Source organism: Lepidochelys kempii, chromosome 3, assembly GCF_965140285.1.
Source record: "Lepidochelys kempii isolate rLepKem1 chromosome 3, rLepKem1.hap1, whole genome shotgun sequence".
NCBI lineage: Eukaryota > Metazoa > Chordata > Testudines > Cheloniidae > Lepidochelys > Lepidochelys kempii.
In genome coordinates this window covers 208,627,659-208,650,889 of record NC_136382.1, presented here as the reverse complement: position 1 = coordinate 208,650,889, position 23,231 = coordinate 208,627,659, and the positions used below count along the sequence as shown (strand labels likewise).

Here is a 23,231-nt window from a genome sequence, read left to right as displayed (position 1 = left end):
CCAGAAGAGATGGCAATGAATTAGGGGGAAAAAGCTGGAGGGATTATGTACAGGATGGGTGAGGCCGTTGCTCAGAGCTTTATGTATAAAAACGAACTCCAGATTTAGGGAACAAATCTAGAAATTATTTAATCTTCCAAAAAGAAAAGGAGTACTTGTGGCACCTTAGAGACTAACCAATTTATTAGAGCATAAGCTTTCGTGAGCTACAGCTCACTTCATCAGATGCATATCGTGGAAACTGCAGCAGACTTTAAATATACACAGAGAATATGAAACAATACCTCCTCCCACCCCACTGTCCTGCTGGTAATAGCTTATCTAAAGTGATCATCAGGTGGGCCACTTCCAGCACAAATCCAGGTTTTCTCACCCTCCACCCCCCCCCCACAAATTCACTCTCCTGCTGGTGATAGCCCATCCAAAGGTGGTGGGCTATCACCAGCAGGAGAGTGAATTTGTGGGGGGGGGGTGGAGGGTGAGAAAACCTGGATTTGTGCTGGAAGTGGCCCACCTGATGATCACTTTAGATAAGCTATTACCAGCAGGACAGTGGGGTGGGAGGAGGTATTGTTTCATATTCTCTGTGTATATTTAAAGTCTGCTGCAGTTTCCACGATATGCATCTGATGAAGTGAGCTGTAGCTCACGAAAGCTTATGCTCTAATAAATTGGTTAGTCTCTAAGGTGCCACAAGTACTCCTTTTCTTTTTGCGAATACAGACTAACACGGCTGTTACTCTGAAACCTTTAATCTTCCAGGATCCCTTTGATAGCGCCTGAATCCTCCAGGCAGCATCCAAACCCACCTCTTTGGTTAACTTGGAGCATTAATCGCTTCTTTTAAACATTGTACTTTTCTGTATAATAAGATTCCAGGAGAGTCACTCTGAAGCCACGAATGTCTGTAGAGTCAGTGTGAAGTGATGGAAATTGCTACGCGCATGGCTGAAAGCTCTTTTTGTTCAGAATATCACCAGATTCAATCACCAGTGGGATTCGTGGTCTGTTACTGGCCAGTTTTTAAGATCTCAGCCATTTTGACTTTACGAATTGCACACATGCTGAATACAGCTAAAGTAAGGCATGTATCAAGGCCATGCCAAGAGTCCTAGATAGCTGAGGCAACTGAGCCAATCGTCATCTTTACTGTACAGATAATTTGCATGCAACAGTTTCATTGGTTGTATGAAGGAGACTGCACAGATGGGGGATTACTTGGCCCAACTGCGACATCCAGGTGACTGCGCAGGCTTTCAGCTACTAGTTATTCTTTGTATTACTCTATTGCCTGGGGCCTAGTCAGAGACCAGGAGCCCATTGTGCCATTTATCTCAGTAGTTAAACCCTTCATGTCTCACCACACACCTCTGCTCTGTTGCACTGGTCTCCTGGTTTTCATTTCTGTGCTTCATTGTAGCTGCCATCTATTATCCTTCAGATTTAACTCTCATATGGTGTGTGTATGTGTGTGTATATACAAGTTAATATACTAAAGGTAGGAGTTAATAAAACCCACGGCATGAAGGTCTTTACACACTTTGTCTGTGGATATGCAGAAAGCCCTTCTCCTGATCATAGGAATGTAGGAATGGCCAGACAGGACCAGGCCAGGAGTTCACGTTGGCTAGGGTCTCATCTTTGTCAGTGGCCAGCACCAACTGCTTCAGGGGAAGGTGGAAGAACTATTCAATAGGCTCTGTGATGGAGTGTCCACCTCACACAAGCCCTGAGCAGGTTATTGTGGGCCAGAAGCAGCCAGTTAACATAAGATTCTGCACCTGGAGTGGAAGCAGGGATAGACAGGGCCTAATGGCAGATTCATCCCAGCTGGAGGAGAAACTGGGCTAGGAGTATAGAACAGGACATGAGCACAGGAAGGGGCTTCGGGGGCAGCTCTTCAGTCACTCTTCAGAGAGAAAGAGAGTTGGCTAGGGACAAGGAGAAGTTCTGGAGAGGAGAGTAAATCCTGGGATTTAGCCCTGGACTAGAAGCTGAGAGGGGGGAGTAGCCACTGAGAGCAGATGAATCTCGGGCTCGTAATCCCAGAGGTGGGCCAGGAGCTAGAGAAGCAAGGTAGGAAGGAGCCCAGGGAAAACAGCAACAGGATCTGAGATTGAGCATATTGTGGTTGCTAGACACAAGATCCCTGGGCTGGAACATGGAGTTGGGGGTGGGCCCAGGTTCCCTTCCAGCCCCGTGGCACTGGACCGGAAGACTGGCTGATGGCATATGACCAGCCTGTCCAGTGTGACTCTGACACCCTGGAAGGGGAGGACTAAATAGGATGAAGAAAGGAGCATGCATGTCCCAGAGTAAGAGAGGGGCTGCTATGCAAGCAACAGACAGAAAGGGGCGCTAGATGGGCTGAGAGCTAATCCTCAGACCCAGCCACAAGGAGGTGGCCCAGCAGTGAGTGTACCCCATTACAGGCAGTTATGAGACAACCTGCCCCCGGGAAAGCTCCTGCTAACCCTCAATTGTTAGAAGTTGACTTGTGCCCTGAAATGTAAAGGTTTTTAAAAACCTTTTCTTCCTGTTAATTTTCTAATGGTGTTTACTATGAGAATGCTGGAGTTTCTTGATATCCATACCAATGTCCAATCTCCTTTTGAATCCTGCTAGGCCTCTTGGCCTCAGCAGCATCCTGTGGCAATGAGTTCCAAAAACTTGTTACACATTGCTTGAAAAAGTATTTCCTTTCATCAGTTTTGAATTTGCTACTTTCCTTTTCACCAAAGTTCCCTTTTTCCTGTTCTATGAGACAGCAAGCTTTGTCTAGCTCCCTTTCCTCAGCCAGTCATTTCTTTACATACAGTTCATCTCTTTTCTATGGTGAACTGTCCCAATGTTTCTAGGCCTGAGAGCATTCTTGTTGCCCTTCTCTGGACCCCCTCTGATGCTGCTACATACTTGCATTTCAGCAGTGAATCAAGATATCCACTGAAAACTTGTACAGTTTTCATATTCTGAGTGATATGGTTACAGTGAATCCTTCTTACGATTTCCTTTACTGGCAAGGAATTCACATAAGAAATTAAGCAGAGGAGAGGGGAAGATCTGAAACAGTGTGTGCTTGAGAATTTTGTTTTTATTAAGTGTAATTAAAAGTTTGTCCTCATACCCTGATAATTCAAAGTTAGCCGACTTCAACAGACTTTGTTACATAAGCAAACCTGCTAATATGGTGAGCTAATTGCTGGGGGAAGCTCATGAAATCTCTGGGGACATGATGTGAGTGAGAGGAAGAGCCTTTGCAGCCTCTCTGTTTGGTGCTAATTATAGAGACAAGGTGGATAAGGTAATATCTTTTATTGGACTAACTTCTGTTGGTGAGAGAGACAAGCTTTGGGCATGGCTACACTTGCAGATGTAGAGCGCTTTGAGTTAAACCAGCCTTCGTAGAGCGCAGTAGGGAAAGCGCTGCAGTCTGTCCATACTGACAGCTACAAGGGCACTGGTGTGGCCACATTAGCAGCTCTTGCAAGGGCCACAGAGAGCAGTGCATTGTGGTAGCTATCCCAGCATGCAAGTGGCTGCAACGTGCTTTTCAAATGGGGGTGGGTGGGGTGGAGTGTGACAGGGAGTATGTTGTGTGTATGTGGGGGGAGAGAGAGTGGTTTTTTGGGGGGGGGCTGGGAGCATGTCAGCATGCTGTCTTGTAAGTTCAGACAGCAGCAGACCTCCCCTCCCTCCTGCCCGCCTCTCTCTCTCACACACAGCATTCCACAGTAATGGTTGCTTTGTCTTGGAGCAGATAAGCATGCCGGCTGTCAGAAACGGAGCTTTCAAAGGGCATATCCGCATTCCTGCAGCCATTCCAAAACAATGAGAAGAGTAGCCGCTTGTCTTAAGGGGATTATGGGACCTTTCCGGAGGCTGATCAGAGCGCAGTAATACAACACCTCGTTCACACCGACACCCGGGCGTTTCAGCCAAGGCGCAACAAGTGTTAATCTTCTCGCCGAGGTGGAGTACCAGGAGCGGTCTAGCCGTGGAGTCAGAGCGCTCTACGTTTCTTGCCAGTGTGGACGGGTAGTGAGCTAGGGCACCCGGGGCTGCTTTAAATGCTCTCTAACTCGCAAGTGTAGCCAAGCCCTTTCTTTCTAGCCACCTGGAGTTCTTTTTTAGGTCTGGGAAAGGTTCTCCCAGCATCACACCTAAATGTAAGATGGAACAGATTTAGTATAAGTAGTTAGCACATATTGTAAGGGAACATTCAAGATAGAATGGCCTGTTAACACCTCTGCAGTGATAGGTCAAAAACAGGGGATTAGTGGATTACAGATTGTTACAATAAACCATAAAGCCAGTGTCTCTGTTCAGTCCACGATTTTTAGTGTCTAGCAGAGTTATGAGTTACAGCCATGTCTACACTGTGTACCATACAGCAGCACAGCTGTGCTGCTACAGAAGTCAGCTGGAAGGTACACTCTCAGGTTGGGTGCAGCACGTCAGATACACTTCGTTATCTCAAGCAATTGCACAGAGAGAGAGAGTGCACTCGGACACAGGGTTTCCCCCACCTAGGCAGGTCTCTCAAAGATAAACAATTAGGGTATGTCTACACTACGAAATTAGGTCGAATTTATAGAAGTCGGTTTTTTAGAAATCGGTTTTATATATTCGAGTGTGTGTGTCCCCACAGAAAATGCTCTAAGTGCATTAAGTGCATTAACTCGGCGGAGCGCTTCCACAGTACCGAGGCTAGAGTCAACTTCCGGAGTGTTGCACTGTGGGTAGCTATCCCACAGTTCCCGCAGTCTCCGCTGCCCATTGGAATTCTGGGTTGAGATCCCAATGCCTGATGGGGCTAAAACAATGTCGCGGGTGGTTCTGGGTACATATCGTCAGGCCCCCGTTCCCTCCCTCCCCCCGTGAAAGCAAGGGCAGACAATCATTTCGCGCCTTTTTTCATGACTTACCTGTGCAGACGCCATACCACGGCAAGCATGGAGCCCGCTCAGGTAACCATCACCCTATGTCTCCTGGGTGCTGGCAGACGCGGTACGGCTTTGCTGCACAGTAGCAGCAACCCATTGCCTTCTGGCAGCAGACGGTGCAATACGACTGGTAGTCGTCCTCGTCGTGTCCGAGGTGCTCCTGGCCACGTCGGCTGGGAGCGCCTGGGCAGACATGGGCGCAGGGACTAAATTTGGAGTGACTTGACCAGGTCATTCTCTTTAGTCCTGCAGTCCTATTGAACCGTCTTATGGTGAGCGGGCAGGCGATACGGACTGCTAGCAGTCGTACTGTACCATCTTCTGCCAGGCAGGCAAGAGATGAGGATTGCTAGCAGTCATATTGTACCATCTTATGCCAAGCAGGCAAGAGATGAAGATGGCTAGCAGTCGTACTGTACCATCTTCTGCCGAGCAGCCATGAGATGTGGATGGCATGCAGTCCTTCTGCACCGTCTGCTGCCAGCCAAAGATGTAAAAGATAGATGGAGTGGGTCAGAACAAGAAATAGACCAGATTTGTTTTGTACTCATTTGCCTCCTCCCCTGTCTAGATCACACTGCACTCACTCACAGAGAAGGTGCAGCGAGGTAAATCTAGCCATGTATCAATCAGAGGCCAGGCTAACCTCCTTGTTCCAATAACAACGATAACTTAGGTGCACCATTTCTTATTGGAACCCTCCGTGCAGTCCTGCCTGAAATACTCCTTGATGTACAGGCACACCCTTTGTTGATTTTAGCTCCCTGAAGCCAACCCTGTAAGCCGTGTCGTCAGTCGCCCCTCCCTCCGTCAGAGCAACGGCAGACAATCGTTCCGCGCCTTTTTTCTGTGCAGACGCCATACCAAGGCAAGCATGGAGGCCACTCAGCTCACTTTGGCAATTAGGAGCACATTAACCACCACACGCATTATCCAGAGTATATGCAGCACCAGAACATGGCAACGCGATACCGGGCGAGGAGGCGACGTCAGCGCGGTCCCGTGAGTGATCAGGACATGGACACAGATTTCTCTGAAAGCATGGGCCCTGACAATGCATGCATCATGGTGCTAATGGGGCAGGTTCATGCTGTGGAACGCCGATTCTGGGCTCGGGAAACAAGCACAGACTGGTGGGACCGCATAGTGTTGCAGGTCTGGGACGATTCCCAGTGGCTGCGAAACTTTCGCATGCGTAGGGGCACTTTCATGGAACTTTGTGACTTGCTTTCCCCTGCCCTGAAGCGCATGAATACCAAGATGAGAGCAGCCCTCACAGTTGAGAAGCGAGTGGCGATAGCCCTGTGGAAGCTTGCAACGCCAGACAGCTACCGGTCAGTTGGGAATCAATTTGGAGTGGGCAAATCTACTGTGGGGGCTGCTGTGATGCAAGTAGCTCACGCAATCAAAGATCTGCTGATATCAAGGGTAGTGACCCTGGGAAATGTGCAGGTCATAGTGGATGGCTTTGCTGCAATGGGATTCCCTAACTGTGGTGGGGCCATGGACGGAACCCATATCCCTATCTTGGCACCGGAGCACCAAGCCGCCGAGTACATAAACCGCAAGGGGTACTTTTCGATAGTGCTGCAAGCTCTGGTGGATCACAAGGGACGTTTCACCAACATCAACGTGGGATGGCCGGGAAAGGTGCATGATGCTCGCATCTTCAGGAACTCTGGTCTGTTTCAAAAGCTGCAGGAAGGGACTTTATTCCCAGACCAGAAAATAACTGTTGGGGATGTTGAAATGCCTATATGTATCCTTGGGGACCCAGCCTACCCCTTAATGCCATGGCTCATGAAGCCGTACACAGGCAGCCTGGACAGTAGTCAGGAGCTGTTCAACTACAGGCTGAGCAAGTGCAGAATGGTGGTAGAATGTGCATTTGGACGTTTAAAGGCGCGCTGGTGCAGTTTACTGACTCGCTTAGACCTCAGCGAAACCAATATTCCCACTGTTATTACTGCTTGCTGTGTGCTCCACAATATCTGTGAGAGTAAGGGGGAGACGTTTATGGCGGGGTGGGAGGTTGAGGCAAATCGCCTAGCTGCTGGTTACGCGCAGCCAGACACCAGGGCGGTTAGAAGAGCACAGGAGGGCACGGTACGCATCAGAGAAGCTTTGAAAACCAGTTTCATGACTGGCCAGGCTACGGTGTGAAAGTTCTGTTTGTTTCTCCTTGATGAAACCCCCCGCCCCTTGGTTCACTCTACTTCCCTGTAAGCTAACCACTCTCCCCTCCTCCCTTTAATCATTGCTTGCAGAGGCAATAAAGTCATTGCTGCTTCACAGTCATGCATTCGTTATTCATTCATCACAAAAATAGGGAGATGACTACCAAGGTAGCCCAGGAGGGGTGGTGGAGGAGGGAAGGAAAATGCCACACAGCACTTTAAGCACAGCACTTTAAAAGTTTACAACTTTAAAATGTATTGAATGACAGCCTTCTTTTTTTTGGGCAATCCTCTGTGGTGGAGTGGCTGGTTGGCCGGAGGCCCCCCCACCGCGTTCTTGGGCGTCTGGGTGTGGAGGCGATGGAATTTGGGGAGGAGGGCGGTTGGTTACAGAGGGGCAGCAGTGGCAGTCTGTGCTCCAGCTGCCTTTGCTGCAGCTCAACCATACACTGGAGCATACTGGTTTGGTCCTGCAGCAGCCTCAGCATTGAATCCTGCCTCCTCTCATCACGCTGCCGCCACATTTGAGCTTCAGCCCTGTCTTCAGCCCGCCACTTACTCTCTTCAGCCCTCCACCTCTCCTCCCGGTCATTTTGTGCTTTCCTGCACTCTGACATTATTTGCCTCCACACATTCGTCTGTGCTCTGTCAGTGTGGGAGGACAGCATGAGCTCGGAGAACATTTCATCGCGAGTGTGTTTTTTTTTCTTTCTAAGCTTCACTAGCCTCTGGGAAGGAGAAGATCCTGTGATCATTGAAACACATGCAGCTGGTGGAGAAAAAAAAAGGGACAGCGGTATTTAAAAAGACACATTTTATAAAACAGTCGCTACACTCTTTCAGGGTAAACCTTGCTGTTAACATTACATACATAGCACATGTGCTTTCGTTACAAGGTCGCATTTTGCCTCCTCCCACCGCATGACTACCCCCTCAACCTTCCCCCCTCCCTGTGGCTAACAGCGGGGAACATTTCTGTTTAGCCACAGGCAAACAGCCCAGCAGGAATGGGCTCCTCTGAGTGTCCCCTGAAGAAAAGCACTCTATTTCAACCAGGTGACCATGAATTATATCTCACTCTCCTGAGGATAACACAGAGAGATAAAGAACGGATTTTGGTTGAATGCCAGCAAACATACACTGCAATGCTTTGTTCTACAGTGATTCCCGAGTACGTGTTACTGGCCTGGAGTGGTAAAGTGTCCTACCATGAAGGACGAAATAAGGCTGCCCTCCTCAGAAACCTTTTGCAAAGGCTTTAGGACTACATCTAGGAGAACCGCAAATGCTAGGGCAAAGTAATCCTTTCACATGCTTGCTTTTAAACCATGTATAGCATTTTAAAAGGTACACTCACCAGAGGTCCCTTCTCCGCCTGCTGGGTCCAGGAGGCAGCCTTGGGTGGGTTCGGGGGGTACTGGCTCCAGGTCTAGGGTGAGAAACAGTTCCTGGCTGTCGGGAAAACCGGTTTCTCCGCTTGCTTGCTGTGAGCTATCTACAACCTCCTCCTCATCATCATCTTCTTCGTCCCCAAAACCTACTTCCGTATTGCCTCCATCTCCATTGAAGGAGTCAAACAACACGGCTGGGGTAGTGGTGGCTGAACCCCCTAAAATGGCCTGCAGCTCATCATAGAAGCGGCATGTTTGGGGCTCTGACCCAGAGCGGCTGTTCGCCTCTCTGGTTTTCTGGTAGGCTTGCCTCAGCTCCTTCAGTTTCACGCGGCACTGCTTCGGGTCCCTGTTATGGCCTCTGTCCTTCATGCCCTGGGAGATTTTCACAAAGGTTTTGGCATTTCGAAAACTGGAACGGAGTTCTGATAGCACAGATTCCTCTCCCCATACAGCGATCAGATCCCGTACCTCCCGTTCGGTCCGTGCTGGAGCTCTTTTGCGATTCTGGGACTCCATCATGGTCACCTGTGCTGATGAGCTCTGCATGGTCACCTGCAGCTTGCCACGCTGGCCAAACAGGAAATGAGATTCAAAAGTTCGCGGTTCTTTTCCTGTCTACCTGGCCAGTGCATCTGAGTTGAGAGTGCTGTCCAGAGCGGTCAGAATGGAGCACTCTGGGATAGCTCCCGGAGGCCAATACCATCGAATTGTGTCCACAGTACCCCAAATTCGAGCCGGCAACGTCGATTTAAGCGCTAATCCACTTGTCAGGGGTGGAGTAAGGAAATCGATTTTAAGAGCCCTTTAAGTCGAAATAAAGGGCTTCATTGTGTGGACGGGTGCAGGTTTAAATCGATTTAATGCTGCTAAATTCGACCTAAAGTCCTAGTGTAGACCAGGGCTTAGAGCAAGTATTTCTACCTTTCTTACAGACAATAATAAGCAACAAGGGCATATTGTTTATACATATTCCTTCATGATATCTTATTTTTCTTACCATTTCTCTTATAGTCGGCATTCTATTCTTATCTAATGCAAGGTCACAACAGCCTCTTTCACAGTTGTTTTCCACTCGCTTCACACTATCCCCGCTTCTACAAATCTCACGTTATTAAAGCTAGAGTTAGCCTGACTCCTGCTCAATATAGAGGCCTGCATCAAATTCCCTTTATCTATGTCCATACCGTTTTTCTGCATGAGTTCATTTGAGAGCATTGTGATTGTCTGGTCCAGTAGAAGAACTTACCTCACCCACCTTGTCTCTCTAATATCCTGGGACCGACATGGCTACAGCTGCACTGGTGCTAATCATGTCACACTCCATGTCTGAATTTCTTCCTCTACAACTCTCTCTGCCCCTTTACCCACGTTTCCCCCTATCCATGGAACACACCCTGTCCTCATCACATCCCTCTCTGAGACTCAGCTGAAGTGAGTCAGTAAAGATGTTTACCTATTTTTTGGTTTATTTAACAAGCCCAAACCTGCTGCACATGTGCCTGGCTCAGTGCCTGTGTAAACCCGGCCTTCTTGCCCACTGGTTTATTCTGCCTTCCCTGCCGTTGTGCCGGAAATGAGGCTGTCAGCGTGGGGCAGGGAGCGTGCGTTTATCTGCACTGTGGTGCTTCCAGCACACTTTGGGAACTGTGAAAGAAAGAAATAACAAGTAATTTGCAAACTGGACACCATTAAATTAGGCTTGAATAAAGACTGGGAGTGGATGTGTCATTACACAAAGTAAAACTATTTCCCCATGTTTCAGAGTAACAGCCGTGTTAGTCTGTATTCGCAAAAAGAAAAGGAGTACTTGTGGCACCTTAGAGACTAACCAATTGATTTGAGCCTGAGCTTTCGTGAGCTACATCTCACTTCATCGGATGCATACCGTGGAAACTGCAGCAGACTTTATATACACACAGAGAATATGAAACAATACCTCCTCCCACCCCACTGTCCTGCTGGTAATAGCTGGTAATTCCCCCCCCCCCCTTAACTGTTCCTCACACGTTCTTGTCAGCTGCTGGAAATGGCCCACCTTGGTTATCAGTACAAAAGGTTTTTTTTCTCTCCTGTTGGTAATAGCTCACCTTACCTGATCATTCTCATTACAGTGTGTATGGTAACACCCATTGTTTCATGTTCTCTGTGTGTATAAAATCCCCCTACTGTATTTTCCACTGCATGCATCCGATGAAGTGAGCTGTAGCTCACGAAAGCTTATGCTCAAATAAATGTGTTAGTCTCTAAGGTGCCACAAGTCCTCCTTTTCTTTTTGCAGATACAGACTAACACGGCTGCTACTCTGAAACCTGTAACAATGATTATGTGGCTGCAGCCTGCAGCATTGTGCTGGTAGCTGATGCCTGACTTCTGCTTCAGCGGATGGTCAGGACGGTGCTTCTCTCTTTATCCTCAGTAAACTTGCTGACTGCAGCCAGAAGCCCTTTTTTGCCTACCAGTCAACTTCTCCCTCAGACACCCTCACCTGTTCACCCATGCTGTAAGGTCTACATGGGAAAAACTCCCAAACAAAATGGAAACAGCCACTGCTCTCCTTCTTCAGATCCCTCTGTGAGCCTGACCTAGGCTGGTCTGCCTGCAGAGCATCCCCAGGCAGGGGGTGAGCTGTCACTACTGTTCACTATGAGTAACAGGCTGGTTTCACTGTTTCCTCCTCTTTCCCCACCCATCCGCTTGTTGTATTCATCAACCTTGTTAGCTTTCTGGACACCACCCAAATACAAATAATAACTTCACACAGAAAACTGATCAAAGAGCGTGAAGGTCATAAAGCCAGGCACTTAAATGTTAGGAAATGCCAGTATTAGGGTTGCCTGTGCAACCGAATTTGCCTGACTTGGGCATATGTGTCATGACATGGTCTTTAATCATCACTTTAGTATCTGTGGACTTCACAAAGATTAATTGATTTATCTTCTCAACACTGGGGAGATGAACAGGTGGTGTTATTGAATAGGAAACTGACACATAGAGACATTAAAGTCAAAAGTGTCCACTAATTTTTGGTGCCCAATTTGAGACCCATAGGATCTGATTTTTCAGAGTACTTAACATTATATAGCACTCGATGTGTTCAAAGCATAGTTCTTAGTGAATTCAGTGCAGCTGTGAGTGCTCAGTGTTTCTGCAAATCAAACCCCAGGGTTTTAAGTCAGACACCCAGAGAATGAGGGACACACAACTAGTGGCCACGTGTGAAACGCCGAAGTGACTTTCCCGGCATCACACAGGAACTATGTGGCATTGGCAAGGATAGACTCCAGTTCTCAAGGGCAGCATTCAATTGCCTTAACCATGAGGCCATTCTTTCACTTCCTGCGATCCCCTCCCTCATTGCATATTTTCCAGCTTCTTCAACAAATGAGGCTGGGGCCTTAAAGACAACAGCCCTGAATCATCCCCAGAGCAGATCTGTTCTGTGCACTGAATGAGGCAGGGGTCTTGTGGAAAATATAGTATGCAATCACATAACTACAAATGGTATATAATGCATACGTACAAGGAGACCAAATTAAGGTTACCCAGGCTGACTTAATTCTGACATTTCCTAACTTTTGAGTGCTTGACTTTGCAACCTTAATTTTCTTTCAGTATAGTTTTCTGTATGTAATTTCCTAGGTTTTAAAAAAGCAAATTCCATCATGTGGAATCATATTGCTATCCATGTGGTTCATCAGCAAGGTTGTAACCTTTAGATCCACCATACAGACTTCCGCCACTTGAGCTAATGATGTAACTGGACCAATGGTAGGTTGTCATCCTCTGCGCATACCAGCCATTAGAAAGGGATGGGATACATGCTTTGCCCGTGGGTTTCACAGATATTTGCTGACAGCAGAGGAATGCTGAGAATTAGGAATCCTGGGTTCCATTCCAGGCTCTGTAAGGGAGTGTGCTCTACTGGTCACAGACTCTTCTACCAGTTTGCCCCCAAAGCCTGTGCCAGTCCTATCTTTTTACCCAGGGCTTCTCGTGTGAGACTCTCCATCCCTAGCTCTTGATCCCCATCTCCTTGCCCAGACAGTCCCAGTCTTCCTGCACCAGCTCCCCATCCCCTCCTGCTCTAGCTTACAGTCCCCGTCTCCCCCCTGCTCCTTGTCTAAACCTACTCCCTCTGCCTCCCCCTCCCTGGTCCAGCTTATTTTGGGAAGTCTCAGCCCAAATAGTTAAAGTTATAAGCAAATGAAAATGGTCTTACAGTGGATAGCGTTGCCTTCATAATAGCCACCATTGCAACCTGCTCCACTTAGAACCATAACAAACATTCATCTATAGTCAGACCATGGTCTCTAACATGATCTTGTCGGTTTCCAGCTTTGTCTTTCTTAGTAATTCCAGTTAAAATCTTCTTCTTTTACAAGTCATTTGTCTGTCAGCACCCCAGCCGAGGGTGCAGATTTCAAATATGGCAGACCCACGTCTTAGCCACTCAGCCAGGCTGCTCTTCAGATCGAATGTGCCCAAACCATGTGATGTAGCTATTGCGCCGTACTGGGGCTTACCCAGACCAGTGAGGGGTCCTGTCGCCACCTGCCTGATAACTTTGCGGGTCTTAATGCTCTGCTGCTGCGGCTCAGAGCCCTGACACCAGGAGCCAGCCCACAAGCACAAAGGTTTCACTGGGTTGCCATCAGGCCAGTTACTCCTTGCAGGATGACCTCAGCAATGTCCTCCAGTCTCAAATCCCCCCGAATCTGTCTCCCCACGTTCTTAACTACCAGACACTTGGAATTTTCCCTTCTGGTTCAGCACCCCTGAAGGAGTGAAACCTGCCCCAATTATCAGCTCACTCTGGGGAACACAGTTTGCACACCAGAGACCTACTTGGGGTAAAAATAAATGAAGGTTTTTTTTAATAGAAAAAAATCACAGAGTGGAAGATGAACTTGTCACAGGAAGCAAACATTTACAAGTTACACAGGAAATAAACACAGAGACGCAATCTCAGGCTTTCACACATCTGCGTTTGCTCAATTCCCTTTTCTGTAAGTTATCGCAGGACTCTGACCAGTTTCCCAGCATGCCCTCTGTCTTGGAGGGGATCTCGAATTCCAGCATAGCTGGTGTCCTCAGTTTCTGGATAACAATTCTCAAACCCAAGCCTGTTTTTAATTTTTTTCTCTCTTTTTTCCCCTCTCTCCCCCTCCTTTCTCCTGGCATAAAGACTCATGGTTATTGGAGGGGGGAAAACTCCCTTCTTTCTTTGTTTTCCAAGACTTGGGTTTGCTTTTCTTATCAATGTCTTTCCATGTTGAACTTTGATGGTTCAATATTCTGTTTTTCTGGCTGGACAAGGGATGGGTATTGTGTAAACAACTAGCCTGGGAGGTGCCTCCCCCCCGGCCTGATTACTTCACCCCCTTTTGTGAGGCAATGCTGTAGTCGCACCGCAGTTACAATTACAAATCTCTAGACATGCAGATATTCATAGCCATAACCTGTATGCATATTTCTTACTGAACATCAAGTTTGGAGCATGACAAGCTTTCATAAAACACCAGACTTGACATATTTATACACAATCACATGGTATAAGCCTGTTGATTCAATTGCTTGTTCTTTGGGGTTCAGAACCCCTCTTTTCCCCTTAGGGTGTCTGGACTTTGGTTGTCACAGTTATCCTGTCTCTAGCCACTAGACAGACTCCCTCCTCAGACCCAAGGATTCATAGATTCACATTTAAAGCCAGAAGGGACCATCAAGTCTGATTTCTTGTACAGCATAAGCCAGAAAACCTCATCCAATGAATCCAGCAATCCAGCCCATCAGTAAGAGACAGAGCTCAGAATTCCTAATCTCCAACATCCTACATAGATATATAGAGAGAGGTCGTAAACCGCCCAGCAAAGTCCTCTAGACTCATAGGCTAGTTCCTAGGTAGTAGTGGGGATGTGAAGCTTCAAGCCCTGCTGATGACCCATCTTAGGGGGTTCCTCAGCTGTACACAATAGAATTGGTTCTCCAATTTTCTTTCTTTTTTTTTAAAATGGTTTATTTAATGCTCTCAGTGCCGTTCCTACTGCTAAAATGAACAGGACAGTGGTGTAAGGAGACTCCCAAAAGGAGGCACTGCAGGCACTGAACCTAGTTGAACCAGCTGGGTAAGCATGTTTGAGCCACGGGGTGCTGGAGCCCTGGGCTCAGCTGAGATTGGGAGAGTTGCATAATTCCACCCAGGAAGGTACTGGCCTGATGCCTGAGGGCCCCCCCAACTGAGGCCAGGGAGAGGAGCAGTGAGCCGTGAGCACCATCCTTTCACCTCCAACTCCTAACCCATCCTGGCTGCAGGGATAGTCAGTGCATACTGCTGATGTCGGTACAGTGTTCAGGGTTGCTTTGCAATTCACCTCCTGCTGGTAACTACTGGTTCCAGCCTGGTGGCCTCCTAAGAGTGCAGTGTGCTGAATTCACGCCCTGAACCAGTAGAGCAGTGTCAGGAAGAAGTTCTCCAGTCCTGTCCTCTGTCCCTCTCCCCATCCCTGGCTCATTCAGGGAGCAAGGCTGACCAGCTCTGGGGACTAGTAGGGAGCTAAAGAGAAAAGATCTTGAGGGGCTTTCTCCCCAAGCTAGAACATAATAAGAAGCTGGTGGTTTGCAGGCTGTTCCTGTAACTGATGCATGTTGAAGCTTAGACTTCTTTAGCACTGTGTTTAACTCAGCCAGAATTGCTTCGGATCTGCTGCTCCTGATGTGATTAATGGTGCTCTTGTTTTCTGTCCAAAGACCTTGAAACCTTCATTTAGTCAAAGATACAGGCTGCAGGTAGTGCTTGGACACTGCTGCACCTTTGATGGAGAGTGGCTGAGAGCCTTCTGAAATCTGAAGCTGAAATGGATCTTTTAAAAGACCTCCCCAGACAGCTTTGCATCTTGTAGAATACAGCCCTGGTTGGAGTGGGTATTCGGTTCCTTTTATACTTGGGATCGGCTGAGTGAGATGCAGATGTCAGTGGTTTAGGCTGCTGGAGACTTTAATCCCAGGCACTTTCCTAGCATTTCTGTGCAGAGACAGGAAAGAAAATGAAGCTGTTACTCTGCCACACGTTAGATACATAGAAACAGGTCGGGGCCAATACCTCATTCCCTTGAACGATCTTTGCCTTGAATTTTAAGCACAAATGGATTTCCCTTGTGCTGCTGCTGCTGTTACCTTGTCTCACAATAATCGTAACAGGCCATGAAGTGCAAGAATGATTTTGGCGTCTCTCGCAGGGACCTTGCTGACCTAAAGGACATTGTCAGTTGCTTTTTAATGTATGTATCTTTTTAACCATCTGTTGTTTGTGAAACCCTCCCTTCCTTTCTTCTGCTCCAGATTATTTTTCCTTCTTTGTCTTCGGGTCTTGCTCTGGTTCTGGCCAGGGCCTCCTGAGCCAATTTGCTTGTCTCTCTCTATGCCAGGGGTGTCAAACTCATGCGGTGAATAGGGCTCAATTCCCTGTTAACTTACGGTCTGTAGGGGTGCCAACTGTCAAATCGCACAAACCCAAACACCATTGCCCCGCCCCTTCCCCAAGGCCACACCCCTTCCCACCCTTTCACCAAGGCCCCAACCGCACTCACTCTCCCCCACCCTCACTCACTTTCACCGGGCTGCGGCAGGGGTTTGGGGTGTAGGAGGGGGTGCCAGCTCTGGGCTTGGGGGCTGGGGCTGAGGGGTTCGGAGTGTGGGAGGTGGCTCTGGGCTGAGCCTGGGGCAGGGGGTTCGGGTGCAGGAGGGGGTGAGGGCTCTGGGAGGGAGTTTGGGTGCAGGAGGGTACTCAGGGCTGGGGCAAGGGGTTGGGGTTGGGGTGCAGGAGAGGGTGCTGGCTCTGGGAGGGAGTTTGGGTGTGGGAGGGAGCGAGGGGGGCGGCGCTTACCTTGGGTGGCTCCAGAAAGAGACCAGCATGTCCCTCCAGCAGCAGCCCATAGGCGGAGGGGCCAGCGGTCTCTGCACGCTGCCCGTGCCTGCAGGCCCCGCCCCCCACAGCTCCCATTGGCTGCAGTTCCTGGCCAATGGGAGACATAGAGTCGACACTCAAGGCGAGGGTAGTATGCGCGGACCCCACTGGTCCCTGCCCAGAGACAGCAGATATGTGCTGGCTGCTTCTCCGAGCGGCGCAGGGCCAGGGCAGGGAGGAAGCCTGCCTTAGCCCCACTGTGCTGCCGGACTTTTAGCACCTAAAGTCTCCCGGTTTGGCATCAGTAGCCTCCAGAAGATAGGACTTGATTCCGGGAGACTCCCAGCAAAACCGGGAGGGTTGGCAACCCTAATAGTCTGTGAGGCACAGTATGAAATCAGGATTGCACCCCCATTCCACAAAGGACATGTCCTCATTCCACAGAGGACACCCCCAAGTCCCTTCTCACCCAGTTCCAATATGTGATTTGCACAAAGATCCGGGGAGAATACAGTCTCTGAAGTAAACTTCATTATTTATTATTCAGCATTTTATTGTCCTACTCAGCATCGCTCAGTGCGGGAGTATCCTGCCCGTTTGGTCCTCTCTGTCTTAGGTGTTTGCTCTTCCTTTGCCATCCTCCTCTCTGTTTGTCTCCCCCTTTCCTGGCTGTGTCTCCTCTGCGTCCACTTCCCTTCTACAACTCCTAATCCCCCCCGTCCCTCCACACCAGGGGCTTCCCCCCTCCTCCCTTCCCCAGGGCCTCACTAAAATGATCAGCACTTAGTGAAGGCTGATCATCAAATGTCGTCATTAGGCTCTAGCATTAATGCTCCAGTGAGATTAATGGAAGGGCCGAAGAGTTCATGCCCCTTAGAGTTCTTGTTCCACGTTTTCCACAGGTTCAGTCAGACATCACTGTACTGGGGACTCTCAGGTCACATGTGGAAGGTTTGCTTTGCAGGAGGACTAGAAGTACATGCAGACCTGATGCTTTACGGCCTTGGCCTACACATTAGGACCATGACATGCTGGTATTTGCTCAGGGAACCTACTTCTGTGCTAGTGAGCAGCTGTCTCTCCTGGGTGCATCTCCTCTGTCTAGAAAGACCCAGGGTTAGCTACTTATAGGGGCACATGCATCTTTGACACCTTTGGATTTATTTGATACTGTCTGTTTTTTTTATATCCTGTTAAAATCTTGAAAATAAAACTTTCCCCCCTCACTGACTGTCTTTTTCCGGTTCTGACCAGCCCTGGTTTTGATATCATGTGTTGAATGGGGCAGAAATGGACGTACCTGTTTACCTGTTTACTTTGTGTACCTCCATTTATTCTGTATATTGTTTTGGCACCAGCACTGCATGTTGTGGGTCACTGCGAACTGCTGCTCTGCAGGTATTCAGTGGAGGACACAGCCGTGGCATTGGGATGTTTTGTTTTAGTGCGTTGTCAGAAAGGACTTTAAATAAATACCTTCGGTGCAACAAAATTGGTGATGCAACAATAAGGTTGAGATGTTATGTGTGCTCAAGTTAGAAAATTTAAAATTACGTTTCCTTTAGCAGGCATAAACTGGCCCCTTGTGCATTGTACGAAATGCTTTGTATTACTGCATTGGGTGAGACTTAAAGGTGACCTACAGTGGGGAAGGAATTATTGTTGTCCTTTTATCCTTCTGTCTGCTTTTTTCTGCAACTTTTTTACATAGTAAATGTAGGTCTTGACTAACCTGCTTTTGCCAGAAGAGTGGGGATAATTGGAGAACTAGCATGGTCGTGACATCACAGAGAGCGAGGAAGTGAAATCTGAGCAATCGGAGGGAAAGATTTTCAGTTAAATTTCAAATGCTTTTTATTTATTTAGCCGCTATCTAATAGAATAATATAAGTAAACCATGGGGAAGAGTGATGTCTTTGTTAAAGATCCAGCAGCCTTGGCCTGTCAGCTCAGAGCAAGGTCTCTGTCCAGTTGTCTGGTCCTACAAGAAGATGTCCAGCACAGACAGGGAGGGCAAGACTTGAGAGTCCTGATATTTCCAAAGCAGATACAAACTGAAAAAAACCCTAACCCCATCAAACCCCAATTCCCTTTCAGGGCTTCTCTACTCATTGTGAAGAAGTAAAAGGGGCCTGAATCCAAATTGTGTTCTCCTTTGCAGATAACCCGTCAAAGAGAACAAAATAAGGGGTGTTTTCAAAAATCCTTTTTCTTCTCTGCCAGTTCTATAGGGCTCAATTATGCAATTTTTACTTATCACCCCTTTGAATGGGAGCCCTGTCTGAGTAAGGATGGCAGGATTGGGCCCGTAGGGAGGAAGAACCAAAAGGAAAAGGAAGTGCAATATATTTCAATTTCATTTTGCTTATGGTCTTTCATACAAAACTGTCTTTCCAGGTGCTCTGCCAGCTACAACATTAAATAGAAAGGCCAGGTGGGGAGCAATTCAAAGGGGCTGTCGTTAGAGAGTAAGTGCGTTTTCAGCACAGCTTTGAAATGAGGCGGAGAGGCAGTTCCAGCCCTCCCGTGGATGCTGACACAGGATCCACACTGCACGCCTGGTGTCGGCATTGCTGGCAGGGATGGGACCAGCTGGGTAGAGGGCTGCGCGTGGAAGTGGAACCAGAGAACAGGAGACTGAGTGGATAACAGAGCTCAAAAAAGGAGGGCAGGGAGCTGGCAGCAGTGTGTGTACGTTTGCAGGGGTGATAATGAATGCACTGGTGCGTACGTTTCTTTAGCACCCAGGGCACTGGAGTGGTTTTTTTCCTGCTTATTGGCATTCTGCTGGGAACAGCAGAATCCCTTAATGGTGCAAGGAAATGACTTACGTGACCGAGGTAGTGTAAGCTTCCCTGTGCCCATGTGCCATGCCTCACCGTGGCTCTGGAGGGAGCACCTTTAGGGTGCAGCCAGTTCTGTCCCTATCATAGTCAGTATTTTGAGCTCTTTCTGGGCTGGGTTGTCTCAACTATTTTTATGTCCATGGGGAATTCTCCATAAAAATAGATAGAGAGATATCGCCCTTGGGAAGGCCAACAGCTTATTATGATGGCCTTAGTTTAAAAAAAACCAAAACAACCCAAAGGTAATATTGGGACTCAGTTGAGAGTCTCAGCTTCTTCCTTCAGTACCAAAAATGAGATTAAAGTTATTCTTTGCTACAGCATGTGGATAAAAGTGAAATCTGCCTGTAGTAGCCATCAGAGCAAGGAGATCAAACACATGGCCACAGGCTGTATCCCATTGGCTTGATGTGTTTGTGACCCATTGTCACCATCCCAGGTTTCTCTCCAGTCTCAAAGCATGCACTGCCTCGCCCGGTCCTTTTCCAGGAGGTGTATTTTCTTAACAGAGGTTAGCAAACAAACAGAAAAAAACAGACTTTTAACTCATTCCTTAGCCCTGGGCTTCAGGACCTCTTCTCCCTGGGGTCTCTGGCATGCCTGCTCCTGGCAGATTCTCAGTTTCAGTCAGCTCTTCTCCCTTCCTGGAGCAGCTCAGGGCTGCTTCTCTGAGGCCCTGGCCCCTTGTTCCACTCTGGTGTGGCTTCCCCTTCCCCAGGCACAATCTGTCTCAATCCATCTCTCACTCTGACTGCCCACTAGCAGCTCTTTATAGGTGTAGCTCAGCCCTCTTAAATTGGCTGGATTGGATTCACCTGCTCTGGTCCAGGGGCACTGGGCTTAGTCTATCCACAGAGACTGGCTACCCTGAGAGATCCACATGACACATTCAGACTGCACAGAATCTAAGCTTTTACTTCTTAAAAATCAGTGTCTAGCCCTCGTGGTTGCAAAGAAAAACCTTCCACGTGTAAACCAAATGTAATCAATGCAGAGAGGTTTTACTGCATGTGCAGATATGTTGAAATAATGACTGAGATGTGGACACCTCCCCCAACCCCTCTAATGTTGTTGGCGTGTCCACAATGACACTTCAGTGTTGACACAAACTATTTCATTCCTGATCGTTTTCATGGATGGAATGCCAGAGGGAGTGCAAATTAAGCCTGGTAGCCATCAGAGGAGTGAGACTCTGGAACAGCCTCCCCCTAGGAGGAGTGGGGGCAAACCACCTAACCAGCCTTAAGATGGATCTTGATAAGTTACGGGTTGGGTTATCTGACAGGGCTGCCTACGAGAGCAGGGACTGGACTGGTGATTGCTGGCAGGATAGTATTGTGACTTTTTTACGCTTGGCATCCAGGGCAGAGCTCTAAGCATTGGGTGTGATTGTGAGGGTGTCCAGCAGCAGAATGGGTTGGTTCTTGTTGCAGGCTGAAATACAAACTCTATCCAGACAGCAGCAAGGTTGCTCGTGTTTTATTCTTGTGACTGGCAATGCTAATGATCGCTCGGAATGAACAGCCTCAGGATTTAAAGAGCCTGTTTCAAAGGAGCCCAGGGGAGTATTTTTCAAGGGTTGTGTGTTACCAGGCCTTGTTTCTACAGAGGTGCTTTCCTCTCCCAATACTGTCTGTGAAACAAGGAAGCAGCATTGATGGCTAGGCCTGTTAGCTCTACAGTCTTCTCCCCTTAGTGGTGTCTAACAAGACTAGGCTAGCTAGAGAGGGAAAAGATTCTCCTGTCTAGGATCTCATCCATTTATTCTGCTAGGAGAGAGGTGGCCTAAGTGCAGGACACAAACTTGAGCTATGGAGTCTATGCCTTCCCTTATTCTACAAGGTACAGAAGAATGAGAATAACATGAGGAATCATGATATCTTGGGTGCTGTTCCCCATTGTGCCACTAACTTACTAGATAGTCTCGGGCAAGTCATTTAGCCCCTGAAAGCCTGCCTTAGTTTCCCCATCTGTAAAATGAGGATACCATGAACCTTCCTCCCAAGGCATTGGTGAGGTTTAATCAGATAGTCTTGGGAAGTGTGATATATGTGTTAAGTATTATTAATATGGGATGTGGCCTAGAAAGGCTGATCCCAGCATGCCCTGCTCACTCTTGATCCTCACACTTTCAGTGATGGTATTGGAGAGCTAGGGAAGCTCCCGTGTGAACAGCTATTTCCTTTCCATTGAATAGAGTGGAGCTGAAAGGAACTGCCAGTCCCAGGCCAGATGGTTCTCACTGGAGTCTGCGTCCTGTCTGCTAGTAATGTTGGTGTTATGTATTGCTCCAGTATATGGCCTGCAAATTGCCTTCTCTTCACCATGTCCAGGGAAAATGGGGTACCCCAAGATGTTGAATGGATGGGGCCATGGGCAGCTGGCATAAGTTAGAACAGGCTTAAGTCTGTTCTTACTTGTGCTAGGTCTGGCCTGACACAAATCAGCCCAAGACTGAGGGAACACAAAGATGGCTAAAAGCCACCTTTTCCTTCTCCACTCTTGCTCATAACAGACAGACTGGGAAGCTGGGCAAATACTTTCCTGTGCTTTGATGGGGTGGTCACATTGCAGAGAGGCTGGGAAGCTGGGCTGTTACCTCCCTGGGCAGAGAACGCGTGGTATCAGGGACCATGGGTCTTGGACCCATATCCACAGGACTCTTAGGAGCAATATGCTCCAATCTGCTACCTGCTAACAGCTGCTAAGACAGCAGCTGAACCTAGACAGAGGACTCCAGTCCTGGCACCAGATTGGCAGAATGCTGGGGGTCCTGATTGGTCCACAGCTTCCATATAAGCGCAGGAACAGGAAGTTGTCCATACAGCTGGGATCTGCTTTGCTCTGGGAGAACTGTGTTGCTTGTGCTCCTCCTCCTGTGACTCGACTCCCTTGTATCCCAACCCGGCCTGACTCTGGTTGTCATTAAGAACATAAGAACGGCCACACTGTGTCAGACCAAAGATCCATCTAGCCCAGTATCTTGTCTTCCGAGAGTGGCCAATGCCAGGTGCCCCAGAGGGAATGAACGGAACAGGGAATCATCAAATGATCCATCCTCTGTGACCCATTCCCAGCTTCTGGCAAACGGAAACCACAGTTCTGTGGTTCAGCTCTCAAGTTTGTGTCCTGGTTCTGATCTCCTGGTAGCCTGCCTCCAGGCACTCAATTCTCCTCGGTTTGTCCTCTGGTCTCCTGGTATCCGACCCGGCCTGACTCTCCTAACTCCTGCTTTAACCACTAGCTCAGACCACCCATGTCCTGATTGTGACACGTGGTCACGTCGCAGGCAGCCTGGGGAGCGGGCCCAGTACCTCCTTGCACAGTGAAGGGGCTGGTGCCCTGCTCCTTCCTGCTGTGAGATGGTAAATGGACAGACGTGGTCTTGCCTATTTGTGCTAAGCCCTGCTTTTGTGTTCTGTTTAGCTGAAGAAGATTGGTGGTGGTGGTTTTGGTGAGATTTATGAGGCAATGGATCTCCTGACCCGTGAGAACGTGGCCCTGAAAGTGGAGTCAGCCCAGCAGCCCAAACAGGTCCTCAAGATGGAGGTGGCTGTCCTGAAGAAGCTGCAAGGTAAGATGGAAATGAGTTGGTAATCAACTGCTCTTTTCTCCAGCAGCTGTGTGTGATCTTACACTTGCCCTGCCATGGCCAGGGTTGGAGGCCAAGTTTGCTCATACTCTCTCTAACCTTCTCCTTCAGCCTAGCTTAGAGTGTGTTTGTGACATTCAACTTTTCAGCACAGAGCTCTGTTAATGCTCTGCATAGCCTTGGGCTTCCAAAGTCTGAGATCTTTTCCATTCAGCTTATCCAGAGCACCTTGTCCAGTTCTGGGAGAACATTTCTTCCAGTTCTCTGAAATCCAGACTTGTCACTGAGGTTTCTTTATGGGCATTTCATGAAGCTATACCTGAGGTGAGCAGGCTCAGGTGTGGCAGGATGGGTTAGGGTGAACCACAAGTACAAACCA

The 23,231-nt window shown here is 48.4% G+C and overlaps 1 protein-coding gene across 2 annotated transcripts in view; it reads left to right on the top strand.

Annotated features, from left to right (window-relative positions):
• TTBK1 (tau tubulin kinase 1) overlaps positions 1 to 23,231 on the top strand; it is a 156,666-nt gene that overhangs the window by 35,079 nt on the left and 98,356 nt on the right. For both annotated transcript variants that reach the window (XM_078852376.1, XM_073339827.2), the window contains one exon: positions 22,687 to 22,834. In XM_078852376.1, the coding sequence (XP_078708502.1) occupies positions 22,687 to 22,834 (148 nt within the window). The remainder of the gene's footprint in view (positions 1 to 22,686; positions 22,835 to 23,231) is intronic.